This window comes from Propithecus coquereli, unplaced genomic scaffold (assembly GCF_000956105.1).
Source record: "Propithecus coquereli isolate 6110/MARCELLA unplaced genomic scaffold, Pcoq_1.0 Scaffold248, whole genome shotgun sequence".
NCBI lineage: Eukaryota > Metazoa > Chordata > Mammalia > Primates > Indriidae > Propithecus > Propithecus coquereli.
Genome location: NW_012148041.1, coordinates 130806 through 146449, shown reverse-complemented (window position 1 = coordinate 146449; position 15644 = coordinate 130806). Strand labels below are relative to the sequence as shown.

At 61.7% G+C, this 15644-nt stretch overlaps 1 protein-coding gene across 4 annotated transcripts in view; it reads left to right on the top strand.

The window, feature by feature from the left end:
- The window catches only part of GRM4 (glutamate receptor, metabotropic 4), a 119506-nt gene that overhangs the window by 46646 nt on the left and 57216 nt on the right, over positions 1–15644 (top strand). For 2 of the 4 annotated variants that reach the window (XM_012646584.1, XM_012646585.1), the window contains exon 3: positions 11374–11590. The exons of 1 other annotated variant lie outside the window; for it this stretch is intronic. In XM_012646584.1, coding sequence (XP_012502038.1) covers positions 11374–11590 — 217 coding nt within the window. Of the gene's footprint in view, positions 1–404; positions 484–2655; positions 2671–11356; positions 11591–15644 lie in introns of those variants that run through there. One more of the 4 variants, XM_012646586.1, reaches the window with a different exon arrangement.

Below are 15644 nucleotides of genomic sequence, written 5' to 3'. Positions count from 1 at the left end.
CATGAAGAGAAGGGCGAGAGGGAGCCAGCCACATGCATTTCCGGGGGAAGAGCATCCAGGTGGCAGAGCAGCAGGTGCAAAGGCCCTGAGGCTGACTGTGCCTGGTGTGCTCAAGGTCCAGCAAGGGGGCGGGTGTGACTGGAGCTGACGCAGCGAGGCCAGGGTGAGAGTGGTTGGAGATGAGGTCAGAGGTAACGTGCGTGAAAATGCTTGGTGAAAATGTCAAGTGTTATCGGTAATTTTGACAGACTGCTCTGAGCTGAGCTGTAAAGGGCATTTTATTAGCACCTGGCAGGGGCTCCCAAAGGCAGGCTGGCATGTGAGTTTTGCAGGGAGAGGGAGGCCTGTTTTCGCCCCTGTGCCCCGCGTACCTTAAATGCTCCGGTCCTTCTGGCTGTACGACCATGCAGACTTTTCCTGAGCTATTTCCTCATTATGGTGCTAAGAGAAAAAAGAGGCTGCTTGTGACTTCAGGGCCTTGCTGTGTAGGCAGGGACAGGTGAGGATCCTGGCTAGCGGGACGCTGGCGGCAGTGGAGTTGCCCACACACCCTGGCTGTGCCTGTGGCCACAGGGAGAGAAGTCGGGGGCCATAGCCCACTGTCGGGCAGCCTCAGGTGGGGTTGGTGATCCTAATTAAAAGCTCGGATCCAAAAGGCTTGATGATGGAATTTCTAATTAAATCAATTTCATCTTGTCTGGGAGACAGGTTTGCATATGATAAGCATGAAATTAATAATTATGTTTAGAAATTAGCTGTTGCTCAAAGCAGAGCCATTTTATACAATCCTCCAGGGTCCCTGGCCCCCACCCCTGCCCGACCCTTTGTGTTGGAGACAGATGGGCCACGTCGGCCGGCAGTGCGACAGCCCGGAGGGGAGGTGCGGGCCGAGCAAACAGGGGAGCAGGGCTGGCGTCTCTGCTGCTGCCCCAGGGTCCTGCCCCGCAGGGGATGCGGGCAGCCTTGGAACTGGAGGCTGTGGGCACCACCCTCGGATTCTGCGTGTGTGGTGTGGTGTTCACGCGTGTGTACATGTAGGCCCGCCGTGTAAGGAGGAGACAGACTGAGGCTTTACGCGACAGTGAGGGGCGTGGGCTCTGCAGCTGGTTCCTCGGGTTCGGATCCTGGCTCAGCCACTCACCGGCTGTGTCACCCTGGGCAAGTTACTTGCAAGTAGCGTGGGCAAGATACTCTGCATCTCGGTTTTAGAAAACTGGGGAGAATCTGAGGCCTGCTGCGTGGGGTTATTAGAAGATCGAAGGAGCTGAGGTGTGGAAACCACTGGGGCTTCTGGCACACAGTAAGCACCCAGCGAACGTTGGCTCTTACGTGGTGATGATTGCATGTGTGTGCATGTGTGTGCGTGCGTGCATGTGTGCGTGCGTGTGTGTGTGTGTGTGTGTGTGTGTGTGTGTGTGTGATTTAATTCAACCCAACTCAGCCTGTCGCCGGTGATGGGTGTGAACCTGGCACACCCAGGCCTTTGAGGGGGAGATAAACGAGACTCCGTCCTGGCTCTCCCGAGCTAGAGCATGAGTTTGTTGCCGTGTGTGTCAGCACAGGTGGGGCGACGCTGCGGTAACAGACAGCCCTCAGGTCTCTGGGGCTTAGAGTAACACGCAGCTGGTACTGGCCGTGACACATGTCTGCGCAGGCTGGCGGAGTGCTCTGCGCCGCCCCTCAGGGCCCCAGGCTGGGCAGGAGCCCTGCCGGTCCCAGCAGCAGGGGCGCGTGCACCCGCAGGGTCTCGCCCCCGTGACGAGATGCCGCGGCCCAGAAGTGGGGTGTGTTTCTGCTCCTGGCTCATCGGCCGGAGCTTGGCGGTGGCCCCGGCCAGCCTCAGGGGCAGGGACTTGAGATTTCACCATGGGTCAGGAAGGCCGAGCGCGGGCAACGCCTGGCCGGTGGCTCTTGTGACCAGCACCAACGTTAGCGACGTGTGTCCATCCACCATCCGTTGTCTCCCCCTCTAGAACGTCGGCCCCACGAGGGCAGGGACTCGTCTCCGCTGCGTTCAGCCCTGTGCCCGAGACTGTGCAAAGCACGTAGTGGGAGCTGAGCACACGTTGCTGAGTGAGAGAGTTAAGGAAGGAATCAATGGGGTTGCTGAGGCGCGTGGTGGGTGCTGAGAGTGTAGGGGTGCGGCTGGTGGCGGCAGGAACAGCCGAGGCAAAGGGACCGTGTTGGCCTTGTTTTTGATGACGGTGTCTGAAGCCTGGGGCGCTGTCAGATTGCTCTCTCCTCACAGCGGGGAGCTCTGCAGGCCCGTGTGGGGAAGGGTCCTGTGTGATGGGGCAGGTAGGGCCAGGCTGAAGGGAGGCCAGTCCCCAGGCCCCCCGAAGGTGCAGGGCAGGGGAAGCTGAGGGCCACTGGGGGCGGTGACTCTGGCCGGCTCAGCTCCCGGGAAGGCCGAGTCAAGGCTGGCCCAGGCTGGCCCTGCAGGCTGATCGAAGGCACCGGGGCTTGGGCTGGCCAGCCCGGGGCCAGACAGGGGCATGTGGCCAGACCCCAGAGTGACTGGCTGCTCCGGGCCAGGAGTCGGCGGCTGGTCTGTCTCAGAGCGGAGTAATACGATCTGATTAATGAGGTTTCCGTCCCAGGCTGGCCTGACTTGAATTCCCAGAGGGTCTGTGGGGAAGCGGCTGGCGCTCCCAGACGGCTCGGGTGGGTGTGGGGGAGGCGGCTGTGGAAGGGGAAGGGCCCCAGCGTGTGGCCCCACAGGAAGCCCTGGGGTGAGGGCAGACGGTCTCCCCACCGGGGCCTGTCCTGGTCCTCCCGAAGACCACCCAGCTGTGCTAGCCCAAGCCCTGCCCATGCACCCCGCCCTGTCCCCTGGGCCTCTGCTGTGGTATGGAAAGTGGGTGCCGTGCAGGGTGTGGCTGTGTGGGGCCTCCCTGGGCTGTCCCAAGCTGTATGGGTCACTCTTGCCTTCTGCTCTTGGACCCGGGGCCCGTGTCAGTGATGGGCCTGCTCACGGCTGAGGGCCGGGGGCCACTGGTGCCCTCACTGTGTTCTGGGCCCACCCTGCTGCCTTCTGGGGTCTCCCTGCCTCCCCCCACCGTGTCCCTACTCTCTGTGGCTGCCCTTCCCGGCCGCCTCGCCCCCGGCCCTGCGTCTCCCTCTGCACCATCCGTCTGTTCCCTTTAAGCCCAACTCTGGCAAAGCCCGTCTATGCCACCCTCCTTCCATTCTCTCCTCAGCGTCCCCAGCAGCCCGACTCTCCCCACAGCCCCCGCGGGTGCCCGTCCTGTGCCCTCACTGCCCCAGCCCTGCCCTCTCCAGCCTCCGGGCACTTCACTGCCAGGACCCCTTTCTGGCCCTTCCACCCCCCATTTTCCTCCTGTCCCCCTGCTGCCTGTGCCCTAAATCTGAGCCCTGAGTGCTCTCCAGGGCCTGGTCCTTGACCTCCTTTCTGCCCTGTTCAGTCTCCCTGGGCAGTGTCACCGTGCCACGGCCTCGGCTGCCCCAGCTTCTGAGCATGATGGCCTCCAACCTCCACTATCCTTTGCTCCACCCTCCCCAGACCTGCGGCTCCCCCTGCCTCCAGGTCACCTTGCTGGCTGCCCCGGCCACCTCAAACTCAGCCTGGGAGCCTTGCCCTTGTCCTGGGCCCCCATCTCAGGCCCCATCTCCATTGTCCTTGTGGCCAAGGCCAGACCAGATTGTCTTGGTCTCTCCCACATAGAACTGGTGCCCGATGCTGGGAGTCTCCCCTAAGTGCCCCCTGATCCGCCCCCCTTTCCCCGACTGCCCTGGTCCAGGCACCACAAGCCACTGTCTGGCCTGTGCCGTGCCTCCTACTGGCTGCCCGAGCTCGCCCTCCAAACTCTCCCCTGCAGGCTGAGGACCATTCTGGCCTCTGTGCCCCTGCTCAGGAGCCCTCCACAGGGCCCTGGGCTCCCTGGAAACTCCTGCCCTCCCTGGCGGGGCCTGGGGGCCCCCTGTGGCTGGACCTCTGTCGGCAGCCCCGCCTGGCCCCCAGCTCCTTCCCCTTACTCACCCCACCCCGTGACTGTCCTCCCTCTGCCCCTTGCCCAGGGTGACTCTTCCTTCTCACCGCCACGAGTCTGGCTCCCGCCAGGCCAGTTCCCTGGAGGGCATTAACCTGTGTCCTCGGCACCTGGGCAGAGCAGGTGCGCAGGTGCTCCTGGCCGCAGCGGAGGCCCTTTGGGGGAGGGTGCAGCGCTCGGGTGGGCGAGGCGTGTCAGGTGGGGGACAGTGCAGGCAGGGCCTTTGGCAGCCGGCTCTCTTCCCGTCTCGAGGCTGTCTCTGAACCACGCGCTCCTGGCCACCACGGCTTTCATGCACCTAAAAGCATCGCTGCCTTTTATCTGTGAAGAAAACAGCTGACGCTGAGAGCCGGGCGGCCCAGGGCCTGCAGCAGCTGGGGTCAGAGGGGCGAGGAGTGGGCACCCGAGCCTGGGCTTGCGTCCCCTGCTCTTCCGTCAGGGCCTGTGCCAGGTGGGAGGGGATCTCCAGGTCCGCCCGGTCCTGGCCTGGCTGGGCTGGTGGCTAGAGGTGGCTGCAGGAGCCCTGCCTCAGTCTGTGGCTGCCTGGCCTGGCCCGGCCCATGGGTGGGCAGAAAGCAGAGTCAGCAGGGAGGGTGGGCAGAGCCCAAGGCCAGGTCCAGAGCATGTGCCGGGAGGTGGGGACGGGGGGGCAGGGCAGCTCCATTAGCACCTGGTTCCTGATAGCTCCTTGGCTGTGGATACTCAGAGGGCACTATCCTCTCTCTGAGCCTCAGTTTCCTTATCTGCAAAATGGGCACAATGGTCCCAGCCCTGCCTTTTTCTTTAATAAGAATATCTAGCATTGGCCCAAGGACCCCGTGTGTCAGGCGCTGTTTTAAGCACTGTTTGTGTGTTTACCGATGCAGTCCTCTCTGTTGTTTTGTGATTACTTTATGGGGGGGGAGCTGAGGTCCAGAGAGTTCACTTGATTGCCTAAGGGCTGCACAGTTGTAGAGCAAAGCTGGGTCCCAGCCCTGGCAGGCCGGTCCACAGTGTGCTGGAAACATACGTGCTGTACCAAGTGTCAGGGCGGAGGAGGAAAGGGACGTGGACCGACCCCTGCCCTGGAGGGGCTGCAGTCTAGACAGAGCAGGTGCGGGGTGGGTTGTAAGCTACCGAGCCTGTCAGATGCGGGCTGGAAGCCAGGAGAGTAAAGCTCATAGGGACAGAATTGTGGTGAGTGCCAGGTAGCCCCTGGGGTATCCCGGGAGATGGCCTGGATGTCTGGTCGCTTGGCTTGGGGCGTGCCAGGGCTCGTGGGGGTCAGGGTGGGGATTTCACAGCTGACAGCCCTGAACAGTCTCGACCACCTTCAGAGACCCTGAGGACCGTGTCCTGGGGCAGCTCTGAGAGCCGGGCAAGTGCCCCACCCCCACCCCATCCCTCCTCTGGGTGGCGCAGGAGGACCACTGCGCCCAGGGGTCTGCGGATTCTCTGGCCTGCGAGCCGGTGACCCAGAGCCTCAGCTGTGGACAATCTGGGACACCGCCTGTGTGTCACCCAGTGCTGCTGTGCCTGCGCCGGGCGTGCGGGGCTGTTGGCCAGGCCTGGGGCGGCCCAAGGGTGTAGCCAGGGTCTAAGCACAGGTGTGTTTGCAGACACACACGTGAACGCACGTACACACACGCGTGCCCATATGGCCTCTGCACTGGCTGCTTCCTCTGCCTGAAACCCCCTCCCTCAATTGCCCTTCCCTCCTGGGTCTTGCCACAAATGTCTCCTGGGAGAGAGGTCTCCCCAGCCCCCCTGTAACACACCCCTGCTTCTCCCCCTCTTTCTCCTGGTCTGCATCTAACAGACTCGGTAGCTTTACGACTCTCCTTTCCATGGCCTGCCTCTGTCTACACCGGAGCCCCTCCAGGGCAGGTGTCCATGGTCTGTCCCCACACGAGGGACTGCACCTGGCAGGCCGTTGGTGCTTGGCGCCTGTGTGCAGGAGGAAACACAGAATGAACGTGCCGTGCGCCCATGTGCTCGGGGCGCCGCGTGAGCGCACACTCACACACAGATGTGCTTGGAATCCATCTTCATTGTCGCTCCAGCCTGGAAGCAGCTTTTGTCTTTCCCCACGTGGCATGGACCTTCTTGTCACTCGGAAGCCAGAGAGAGGGGGCGGGAGGAGGCTTGTTCACGCGCTCCCCTCAGTCTCTCACTCCTTGCGTAGGCTGAGGCCTCCTGGGTGCCAGCTGCAGGCACACTGTGTGTCACTGGGCAGGCACAAGGCCTATTCCTCCTCAGGGCACCCAGCCAACCGAGCACTTTTCACGCATTTTCTGCCTTTTCTGCTGGTGCCTCCGGGAGGCGGTGGCTCTTGACTGGTGTTTGGGGGCAGGATGAGTCCAGTTCACCTCCACATCTGCCCAGCACAGCAGGGCGAGGGGAGCTTGGGAGGGGTGTTGAATGGACAAGCAGACAGAGAGGTGTGGCACCAGGAGGGTGTGCCCGGTGCCCCTGGAGCAGCTGGGCTCGGTGCTGCGGGAGGCTGAGCAGACTCTCTGGAGGACGCGGGCTCAGGGAGGTCTGCCTGGAGGAGGCAACATTTGAGCTGGGCCCTGATGAACGGGGGGTTTTGGTGTGAGGAGATGAGGTCATGGGCTCTGGGGGCAGAAGACAGGCAGAGAGGACAGAGACAGGTAGAGGGGCCTAGAGCGCCTGTGGATGGGCAGGTTCTGCTGGAATCTGGGTTCTTGCTGGCTCTTGCCCCCCAAGGACGTGACACAAGGCATGCTGTCCCCAGCACCTAGAACAGTGCTCGGCACCCAGGAGGTGCTCAGGGTGTCGGGTGAGGGAAGGGAGGAGGCGGAGAGATGGAGCAGCTGGCACGGGGCGGCATGGCTGCCTCCCTCCCCTCTTGCGCTGCGGCTGCTGCTGCCGGGAGAGGAGGCGCGTTCTCTGCGGAGAATGTAAATGGAGCACCCCCTCCTGCTCCAGCTGCGCTGCGGGACAGTGAGAGCCGGAGAGATGTCAGAGCCCCCTTGGGCCAGGTTGTCACGGTCACCCGCTTAGATGCAGACATGGCCTCCTGCCCTGCCTGCGGTGTCCCCAGGGGGGTCCCTGGCCCCCACCCCACCCTAGCCCCTCCTTTCTGGGACGGGGCAGGAGAGCCTTGGAGAGCCTGTTAGCATTCCCAGGTCGTCCCCATGACAATGACAACGATGTGACTATGGAGAGAGCTCGGGAGGGGAGTGGGGAGGCAGAGAGGGAGAATTCTAGGAGGTAACAAAACAAGTCAGAGAGGAAGAGGAGAGAGCTGTCAGAGAGGGTTAGCGGGAGGGCTCGCCTTTCCGGGTGGACAGCGCCCTGCCAGGCGTTGCTCTGAGGACCTTGCATGAATTCCCTCATGCGACCCCCGCAACTTATGACAGTTATTGTAATTATTCCCATTTTGTAGCTGGAGAAACTGAGGCCTGGGGAGGTGAAGTAACTTTCCCCAGTTCTCCCAGCTGGTGGGTGGCAGAGCTGGGATTTGAACTAAAGTGGTTTAGCTACCAAGTCTCTTCTTGAAATCTCCCCGGGAAGCGCGGGAGGGCCTGGGGCTGAGGAGGGAGGCCGGGTGGGAGCCGGGAGGTGGGACCCTAGGAGGAGGCTGGCTCATCCCCTGGCCCCTGTCAGGGGCCTGCGTGCTCCACCCCCACCTCAGCATCTCAGGGATTGTTGGGGGCAGAGCAGGGGCTTCTGGAAGCAGGGCCCGGGGCCCTCCCGCAGGCAGACACGCGTACCCTGCAGGAACCCGTGCTCGCCCGTCCTTCGGGGCACTGTGCCTGCGCCCCACCAGGCATGGGCCTGGGCCTGATGGTTGCCCGCTGGGGATGGTTGGACATCTGTGTGTCCGTCTGCTGCCCACCACCCACACCGAGTGCCCGGATGGACGGGGAGGTGGGAGGTGACCTGGGAGGAGGGATGAGGGGTGAGAAGGAGCTACCTTATTTTGGGGGGCCCCGCCCCATCTGCTGCCAGCCGTGAGGCCCATGTCAAGTCCAGAAACCCGAGGGGGCCTCCTGCCCCCGTCCTGTGACCCCGGACCCTGGTTGGGAGGGAACGTCAGAAGAGGGTGGGAGGAGAGTGGAGGCAGGTGTGTGACGTCTCTCCTGGCTGAGGCCAGGCAGAGAGGTGGACACCAAATCACTGTCTGTGGGGACCGGTGTGAAGGCTGTGCCACTGTGTGTCCTGTCCTGGCAGCCTCCTCCACCTGCTCCAGCTCCAAGTCCAGGCCACTTCTGTCCAGAGGGATGACCCAGGGGCCGGCGTTTATTTTGTTTTGTTTTATTTTAAAAATCTTTTCTAAAAAAATGGGCATTTCAGACATGTACAAAAATATAACAAATAGGGCAATGAGCCCCCTTCACTCAGTGATTGTCACCTGTTGGCCAATTGTGTTTCCTCTTCTTCCTCACGTCTCACATCCCCACCTCGATCCTTTGAAGCAGGTCCCAGACGCTATGCTGTGACCTTGTGCCTCGATATTTCTGTACACGTCTCAACTGGGGACAGTTTTGCCTCCCACCCAGGGGACATTTGGCAATGTCTGGAGATGTTTTTGGTTGTCACGACTAGGGGCAGGGAGGGTGCAACTGGCATTTAGTGGTAAAGGCCAGGGATGCTGTAAACATCTTCCGACGCACAGGACGGCCCCCCAATCACGGAGTTTACCGCTCCCCAAAGTGTTAATCATGCTGGGCTGAGAGACCCTGCTCTAACAAATAAGGTCCCTTAAAAGCAAACCAACCCGCCACAACTAATACCGTTCTCGGACTTCAAAAGTAACAATAATTTTACAACGAATCATGAACTATCCCATCAGTTCACATTTCGGAGGGTGCTGTTTGCAGGCTCCGTGCTCTCTAAGGCAGCGAGGACTGGCCTGTTTTGGACACTACTGGCAGAGCAGGAGAGGGACACGTACTCTCATGTATTCGAGCGTGGTTTGCTTCCCAAACAGGCGGCGCATGCGCGTGGCTCTGCCCCGAAACCTACGAGGGGCAGCGCTGCTGCTCCGCCCGCCCCAGCTGCCTGGTTCCCTCCCCGGAGACAAGCCCACAGTTTGCGCCTCGCCCCCCGCGACAGGCCCCTTCCCTCTGCACCTGCTTCCTTGTCGCTGTTCTTACCCCGCAGTGTCTCGGAGACCGTCCAGAGCCGTGCTCGGAAATCTGCCCTGTTCTTTTTCACGGCTGCACAGTGCTCTGTGTACGGCTGTCGGTCTTTAACCATGCCCCGCCATGGACACGTAGCTTGTTTCCAAAATTCTTCTGTTCCGAGCAGGGCCACAGTCAGTAACGTAGTGCGTGCCGTTTTATAGAGGCCACAGACTGCGACGAACAGGCTTGGGAGTCGACCTTCAGTTGCTCAGAAAACGGAAAAGACCAATCAACTGCTCGCCCCACTCCCATCCTCACCTCTGAAGGCCCAGGGATTTGGGTCTGTGAGGGGAGGAAGTGAGGGGCCCGCTGGGCTGGCTGGGGAGGGCATCACCGGGGCTGAGCTGGCCGTGCCCTTTGGCCAATGGGCATCCTTAGTGGAGGGTGGCCCCACGGCCCCTGGTCAGTCTTCCCGTTGGTCATTTGTCCCTTTATTCAGTGGCTGTTAGACCTCCTGGGTGTGGACTCTCCCCTCCCCCACTCGGCTCCAGCCACTCCGGCCTCTCGCTCTGCCACCCCCACCAAGCTCGTTCCCCTGGGGACCTGCGGCTCCCTGGCTTGCACCTGCCCACTTAGCCGTCCCGTCCCCTTAGGCCACTGTCGGGGGCCTCATTGCCGTGGGACAAGGTCCTGGTCACTTGCTGGCTTGCTGTGCTCCTCTCCTCCCACAGGGAGGGAGCTCTGCGTGTCTCATTCACCAATGTCGTTGGCGCTTAGGACGTGAGAGATGCTCAGAGAAGTCTGTTGAAATGAACAGAGTTGATGTCTGGATATTGGGGTGGGGCAAAACCTCTGCCCCATCCTGAGGAAGGGGACCTGTCTGGTCTGGCAGGATAGGGACACCCCAGGCATTGGCCCTGGGCAACCACTTGCCAGGGGCACCCCCAACCTTCCTGTCCCGGGGACGTTCCCTGCCGTCAGTTGCCACAGGGCCTGACGTTCTGGCCGGGACTGAATCTGAATGATTCCTTAGAGGGAAAAACTCTTAGATTAGCTGGATCAATATACACCTCCCCCCACCCCCTGCACCCCGGTCACCTGGGCAGGGCAGAGGGTACACAGGAAGGGTGAGAGTCCGTGTGGGCAAGGGGTGGGGTAGAGTGCACAGGCCACTGACCAGCCCTGGGAAGCCGGTGGCGCCCTGGAGATGGGGAGGGGCCGGGGAGGAGGGTCCACCCTGTTCCCTGGCGATGGGTGGGTGTAACTACAGGAGGCAGGGCCACCTTAAAGGCCCCGAGCCTTACCTCTGCCTGGGGAGGGCCCAGGAAGGTGGCGAGCTAGGTGGGACAGGAGGCCCGGGTCAGCTCTGCTGCTGAGAGGCTGTGGGATCCAGCAGGCCTGTCCCTCTCTGGAGCCAGTGTCCCAGGCCACAGGGAGAAGGAACTTGCTGGACCCCTGACCCTTGCTCCTGGGCGTCCATCCTCGGGGGTAGGGTCGGGGGTGGGGGAGCTGGAGCCCAGGCTCTGTCTCCTTTGAGTTGAGCAGGAGGAGGGAGCCTGAGCCGGTAGGGAGCTGTGGGGACAGTGTCTGCTGGGTGGTGACAGGAAGGGCTGTCTGGGGGTGGAGGAAGGACCAAATGACCCCTCAGGGCTCCTCTTGACACCCGAGTCCCACCCCTAACTCCAGGCCGAACCATCTCATCCGCCTGGGGATTTTCCCTGGGCTGGGATCTTGTAGCTGTTTATGTAAACTGAGGCACCCAGAGGCTCCTGGGGTGTGTGTGTGTGTATTCATGTGTATATGTGTGTATGTGTATATGTATGTGTACATGTGTTTACATGTTTGTGGGGGATTGGGGTGTCCTTGGAGACCACCGGGTACAGGACCAGCTGGGAGACTTCCGGGAGGAGGAGGGTTGATGCTGCCATGCCGGTCCTTTCTCGACCTGATGCCAGCCTCACCCCCGCTGGGGATGGACAGGATCGGGGAGAGCTGAGTGGGAGGCGGGTGGCATCGGGACGCTGGCTGGAGCCAGAGGCAGGGCTGATCAACCACTTGCCCACCCTTTCTGGGCCTCAGTTTCCTCCTCTGCCGAATGCGGCTAGGACCTGTCCTGTCGATGCCATGGGGTCTGCTGCAGGGTGAGAGGAGGCAGTGCCCAGGGGGAGGGGTGGGCGGGCGTGGTCCCAAGCTGTGTGGACTGGAGGGAGGTTGGGTGTGGGGGTGTGGTGCTGGCTGGGCAGGGTGGGTGCCAGCCGCCCGCCTCAGCAGCCCCTCTCGCCCCCCAGATACCCCAGATCAGCTACGCTTCCACAGCCCCCGACCTGAGTGACAACAGCCGCTACGACTTCTTCTCCCGGGTGGTGCCCTCGGACACGTACCAGGCCCAGGCCATGGTGGACATCGTCCGTGCCCTCAAGTGGAACTACGTGTCCACGCTGGCCTCGGAGGGCAGCTACGGCGAGAGTGGCGTGGAGGCCTTCATCCAGAAGTCCCGCGAGGATGGTGAGTCAGGCGCCTGGCTGCAGGGCCATGCTGGGCACAGGGTGGGGGCTGTCTCAGCACAGTGACCAAGCGGGCTGGCCGTCCCCACGTAGGCCTCAGCCTCTTCTTTGAGCAGTGGGGTTTGGCCCATGGCCTCGCTGGGCGCCAGGTGACTCCCGTACGCGGTGGCTGGAGGCCTTTGCAGATGTGGCCGTGTAGATGAAGGGACTGTCGACACCCTGGCGTGGGCGCCCGGGGGCCAGCACCCCCTCAGCACAGAGGAAGGGAAGGGGTGCCGACGGAGGGGCCTTGTTTGAGGGGGTGTCAGGGACACGGGAGGTGGGTGGCCAGCCAGGCAGGCTCTCGGAGCAAGGGTGCTGGAGGAGCAGGGAATTTGGAGTCCCTAAAACAGAGCTGTGTGTGGGGGCGAGGGGCTGGCGGCGGGCATGTCTCCCATTAGCGGGTGGCCTGTGCTGGTTTGGGCTCAGTGAAGGAGATGTCCCCGTGGGTGGGGTCCCTCTGGCAGGGGACTCGCTCTCCTCCAGGTCTCTCCCATGTTCCTCGATGCCACTTGCCCCCGTTAAGCTCAATGCATTACCTTAAATTGCCGTCCTCAGACACTCCAGTGACAAAGCTTCCAGGCATTGCCAGTGATAAGCAGCTGAGTGGTAACAAGGGCTAACACCTTGGCAGGCGACACCAGCAGCCTCGCAGGGCCCCGAAGCCTGGGTCGCTGGCGGGGTCCGTGTTGACGGTGGTGCAGAGGTGGGCAGCCTGCGTGGGCGGTGGCTGTGGCCATCGGGGGGCAGCAGGCAGGCCCCTGGGCTGGGGACTCCACCTGGGTCGGGGGGAGGTGAGAGGGGACAGCTCGTGGAGGGCTGTGTGGCTTCTGGGGTCCGTGTCTTGGGGAGAAGCAGGGAGGCCCTCCCCCTCCTGCAGGCCCACCTCCCTGCAGAGAGGGCCCTTCTGCCCTGTCTGGTCTCCCCCAAGGCCCTGTCTCTAAACAGCTCGCCTGGCGCCCTCCACCTTGGGTGATGGCATCTGTGTATTTATACCCTCATGGCCCCAGGACTCCAGTTGCTTTTCCTAAGGACCACAGAGTGTCCAGAGGCTGGCGTTGGTAACACCCTGCAGGCATAATCCTGCTGTAAATCTCGGATAAGCCCCTTTAATTGTATAGCTGAAGCTGCTTGGGTGCCTGCAGCCCAGTGGAGGGCGCGGCGGTGGCGGGAAGTGGGGCGGCGCTGACTGACAGCTGAGGCTCCAGGCCGCTCTCACCCCAGCAGCCGGGCCAGAGCGGGAAGCAGGGTGAACAGGAGCCCACTGCCGCCTCCGGGTGGGCTGGCAACAGCACCCTGGGACACTGGCTGACACTGCCGGAGCCCCAGAGCCATGGGGGCTCTCTCTGGCTGCCCACGTGTCCTTTCTCCCTTTGCGCAGACCCGAGATGCGGGCACCTCTGGGCTGTGTCCCCATCCCGCTCTGCCGGTTCTTGTCCTCTCCAGTGGCTTGAACCCTTCCCCAAATAAGCCCACTGCCTTTTCTGTTTAAGGTATGGGCTCTGCGGGATTTGGGGACAAAGGTACAGGATGGGGGAAGGGACCGAGGGTCCTGGGTCTTAGAGGTCAATTGTGTGCAGTCCGTGCCCTCAGGGACCTAGAAGCCAGCCCCGCAGGCATGTGGCCCTCCCTCTGTGCCCGGGCAGTCCTCCCTGCCTTCCGTGGCGGGTGCTGCTTTGGCCCGGTTTACAGAAGCAGCTCAGGCACCAGGTCACACGGCAAGTTAGAGGTGGAGAAGGGACTTGAACCCAGGCAGGCCGGCTCGGGGCTAGAGGTCGCAACCGTTTCTGTGTTCTTGCCTACTCTACCTTCTGCCCCCTTGCTGAGACCCTCACGGGCCACCCCCTGTGGAAGTGCTGGGCATGACAGGGACACACACAAAGCCTGGAGGGACAGGAGAGGCACGGCATAGGGTCAGGGCATTGTGTTTTGGCTGAAGGTAAGACTATTGTTTGAAGTTTTTATAAACTGCCGATTGGGTGTCGGGTGGTTAGAAAAAATAAAATGTACTCAAGATTTTTTTAAAGGACCTCAAGGTCTAGAAAAATAAGAGAAGTCGCCACTGTGTCGGGGCCCGTAGCTCTGGCACTCCTGTGCTGGCAGGGGCGTCCGTCAGTGCCCGCCGCCCCCTGCGTGCCATCCCCACATGGCCCACGGCCTGGCTTCCCACTCGGCTGGGCCTCCCGCGTCCCCGGACCCCACGCGGCCACCCATGCCAGGGTGCGACAGCCCCCGGGGGCCTGGCTGGGCCTGCGCGGGGTCCAGGCAGCTAGGTGTCCTCGCCGCACCCGCTAAATGAGATTTGATTTGGAGGAACGTCTTTAGGTGGGTGGAAAGAAAAGGAGAGAGCCAGCCGAGCTCCAGATGACCAAATTGAAATCAGAATTGAGCAGCGGGTAGAAAGAGGCCGCTGTGCCTTGTAGCCTAATCCCTGCGAAAGATTAAAGATGTCTTTGGCCGTATATTGTATTGATTCGTCCTCTGAAGTATAAACCATCTGTGAGTTGCTCAGAGAAGCGCCGGGGAGGGGTGGCGGGGAGAAGGCACTCGCCAGCCTGGGCGTGCACCTCTGAGTTGTGGTGAGCAAGTCCTGAGTGCCTACTGTGTGCTGGGCCCCGGGTCCTTCAGAGGAGCATAATTATGCCCATTTTATAGATGAGGAAACTGAGGCCAGAGAGGGTAGGTCACTTTCCCAAGGCCACACAGCCAGAATGTGGAGGACCTGAGACGGTAACCTAGCTCTATCCTATGGGCGGGGAGCCCCCAGATGGTACTTGAGATGGCCCATCACCCACCGGGCCATTGGCATTTCCTACCCCCACCCTGTCCACTCATGCTTGGGGCAATCCTGCGGCCCTGGACTGAGCACCGCCTGTGTCAGACTATCATGGACCTTGGTGAGAACTCTGTGGGCCAGGTGTTTTTGTCCCCATTTTGCAGACGGGAGAACTGAGTCTCAGAGAAGTGAGGTGGCTTGCCCAGGGTCACACAGTGAGGTGTTGGAGCAGGACTTGGAGCTAGGGCTGTCAGACCAGGCCCTCTACCCCACACCCCCCATGTCCTCCACTTGCATTGCAGAAGCAGCAGTGCGTGGCTAAGAGGCTCTTAGCCTGACGTGGACTCTAGCTTGGCCACTTGCTGGCTGTGTGGTCTGGGAAAGTCACTCAGGCTTTCTGGGCTCAGTTTTCTCCTCTGTGAAATGGGGATAACATAGGTTGTTGTCAGAGTGAAACGTGCTCCTACCACATGGAGGTGGGAGCTCAGGAATGCACATTGGAGGGTTATTACTCGGGGTCCCAGCCCTCCCTGGTCCCCGGCCAGTCCTGGGGAGGCCCAGGGAGTACTGGAAGACCCAAGGGCCATGCTGTGCCCTAAGCAGGCTGCAGGCATGTCCAGGGACATGCTAGGGACAAAAGCACAGGAGCCCAGGCTAGCCTGGTTCTTCCAGGACAGCTGGTGTGGTGGCGAGAGGGCAGCAAAGGCGAGTTCCAGAGGTGGCCAGGGCAGGACGTGCGTGTGCGTGCTCGGGAGGGATGTGTGCGTGTGCGTGTGCGTGTGCGTGCGCGTGCGCGTATGTGGGCCTTCTGGCTGCGCCAGGGCTGCAGCTGCCCCGGGGAAGGCAAGGAGGCTGCCCTTGCCTCTCCTTAGCAGCACAACCAGGCCCGGATTAGACATGCAGAGCAGGCCTCGCCTGGGCTCTGGAGATAACGCCAGTGAGTCACCTGACGATGGGGAGAGACGGGGCGGGCAAGGGGGCGGCACAAATGTGGGCATAGATGTGGCAGTGCCCCCTGGAGCCTCCTGCCCACCATCCTGGGCACTCCTGGGGTTTAGGGGCATAAACTTTTATATCCCCTTAGCCTCTCCATACCTGTGGGGCGCTATTGTGAGCCTCAGTTTACCTGCACTAATGCCCCCAGTTCACAGATGAGGAAAACCGAAGCTCAGGGTGTTAAGGGGCTTGGCTAAGGTCGCATGCAAGTGTCAAGTGTCAGAGCCCAGGGCTCCCGTGTGAG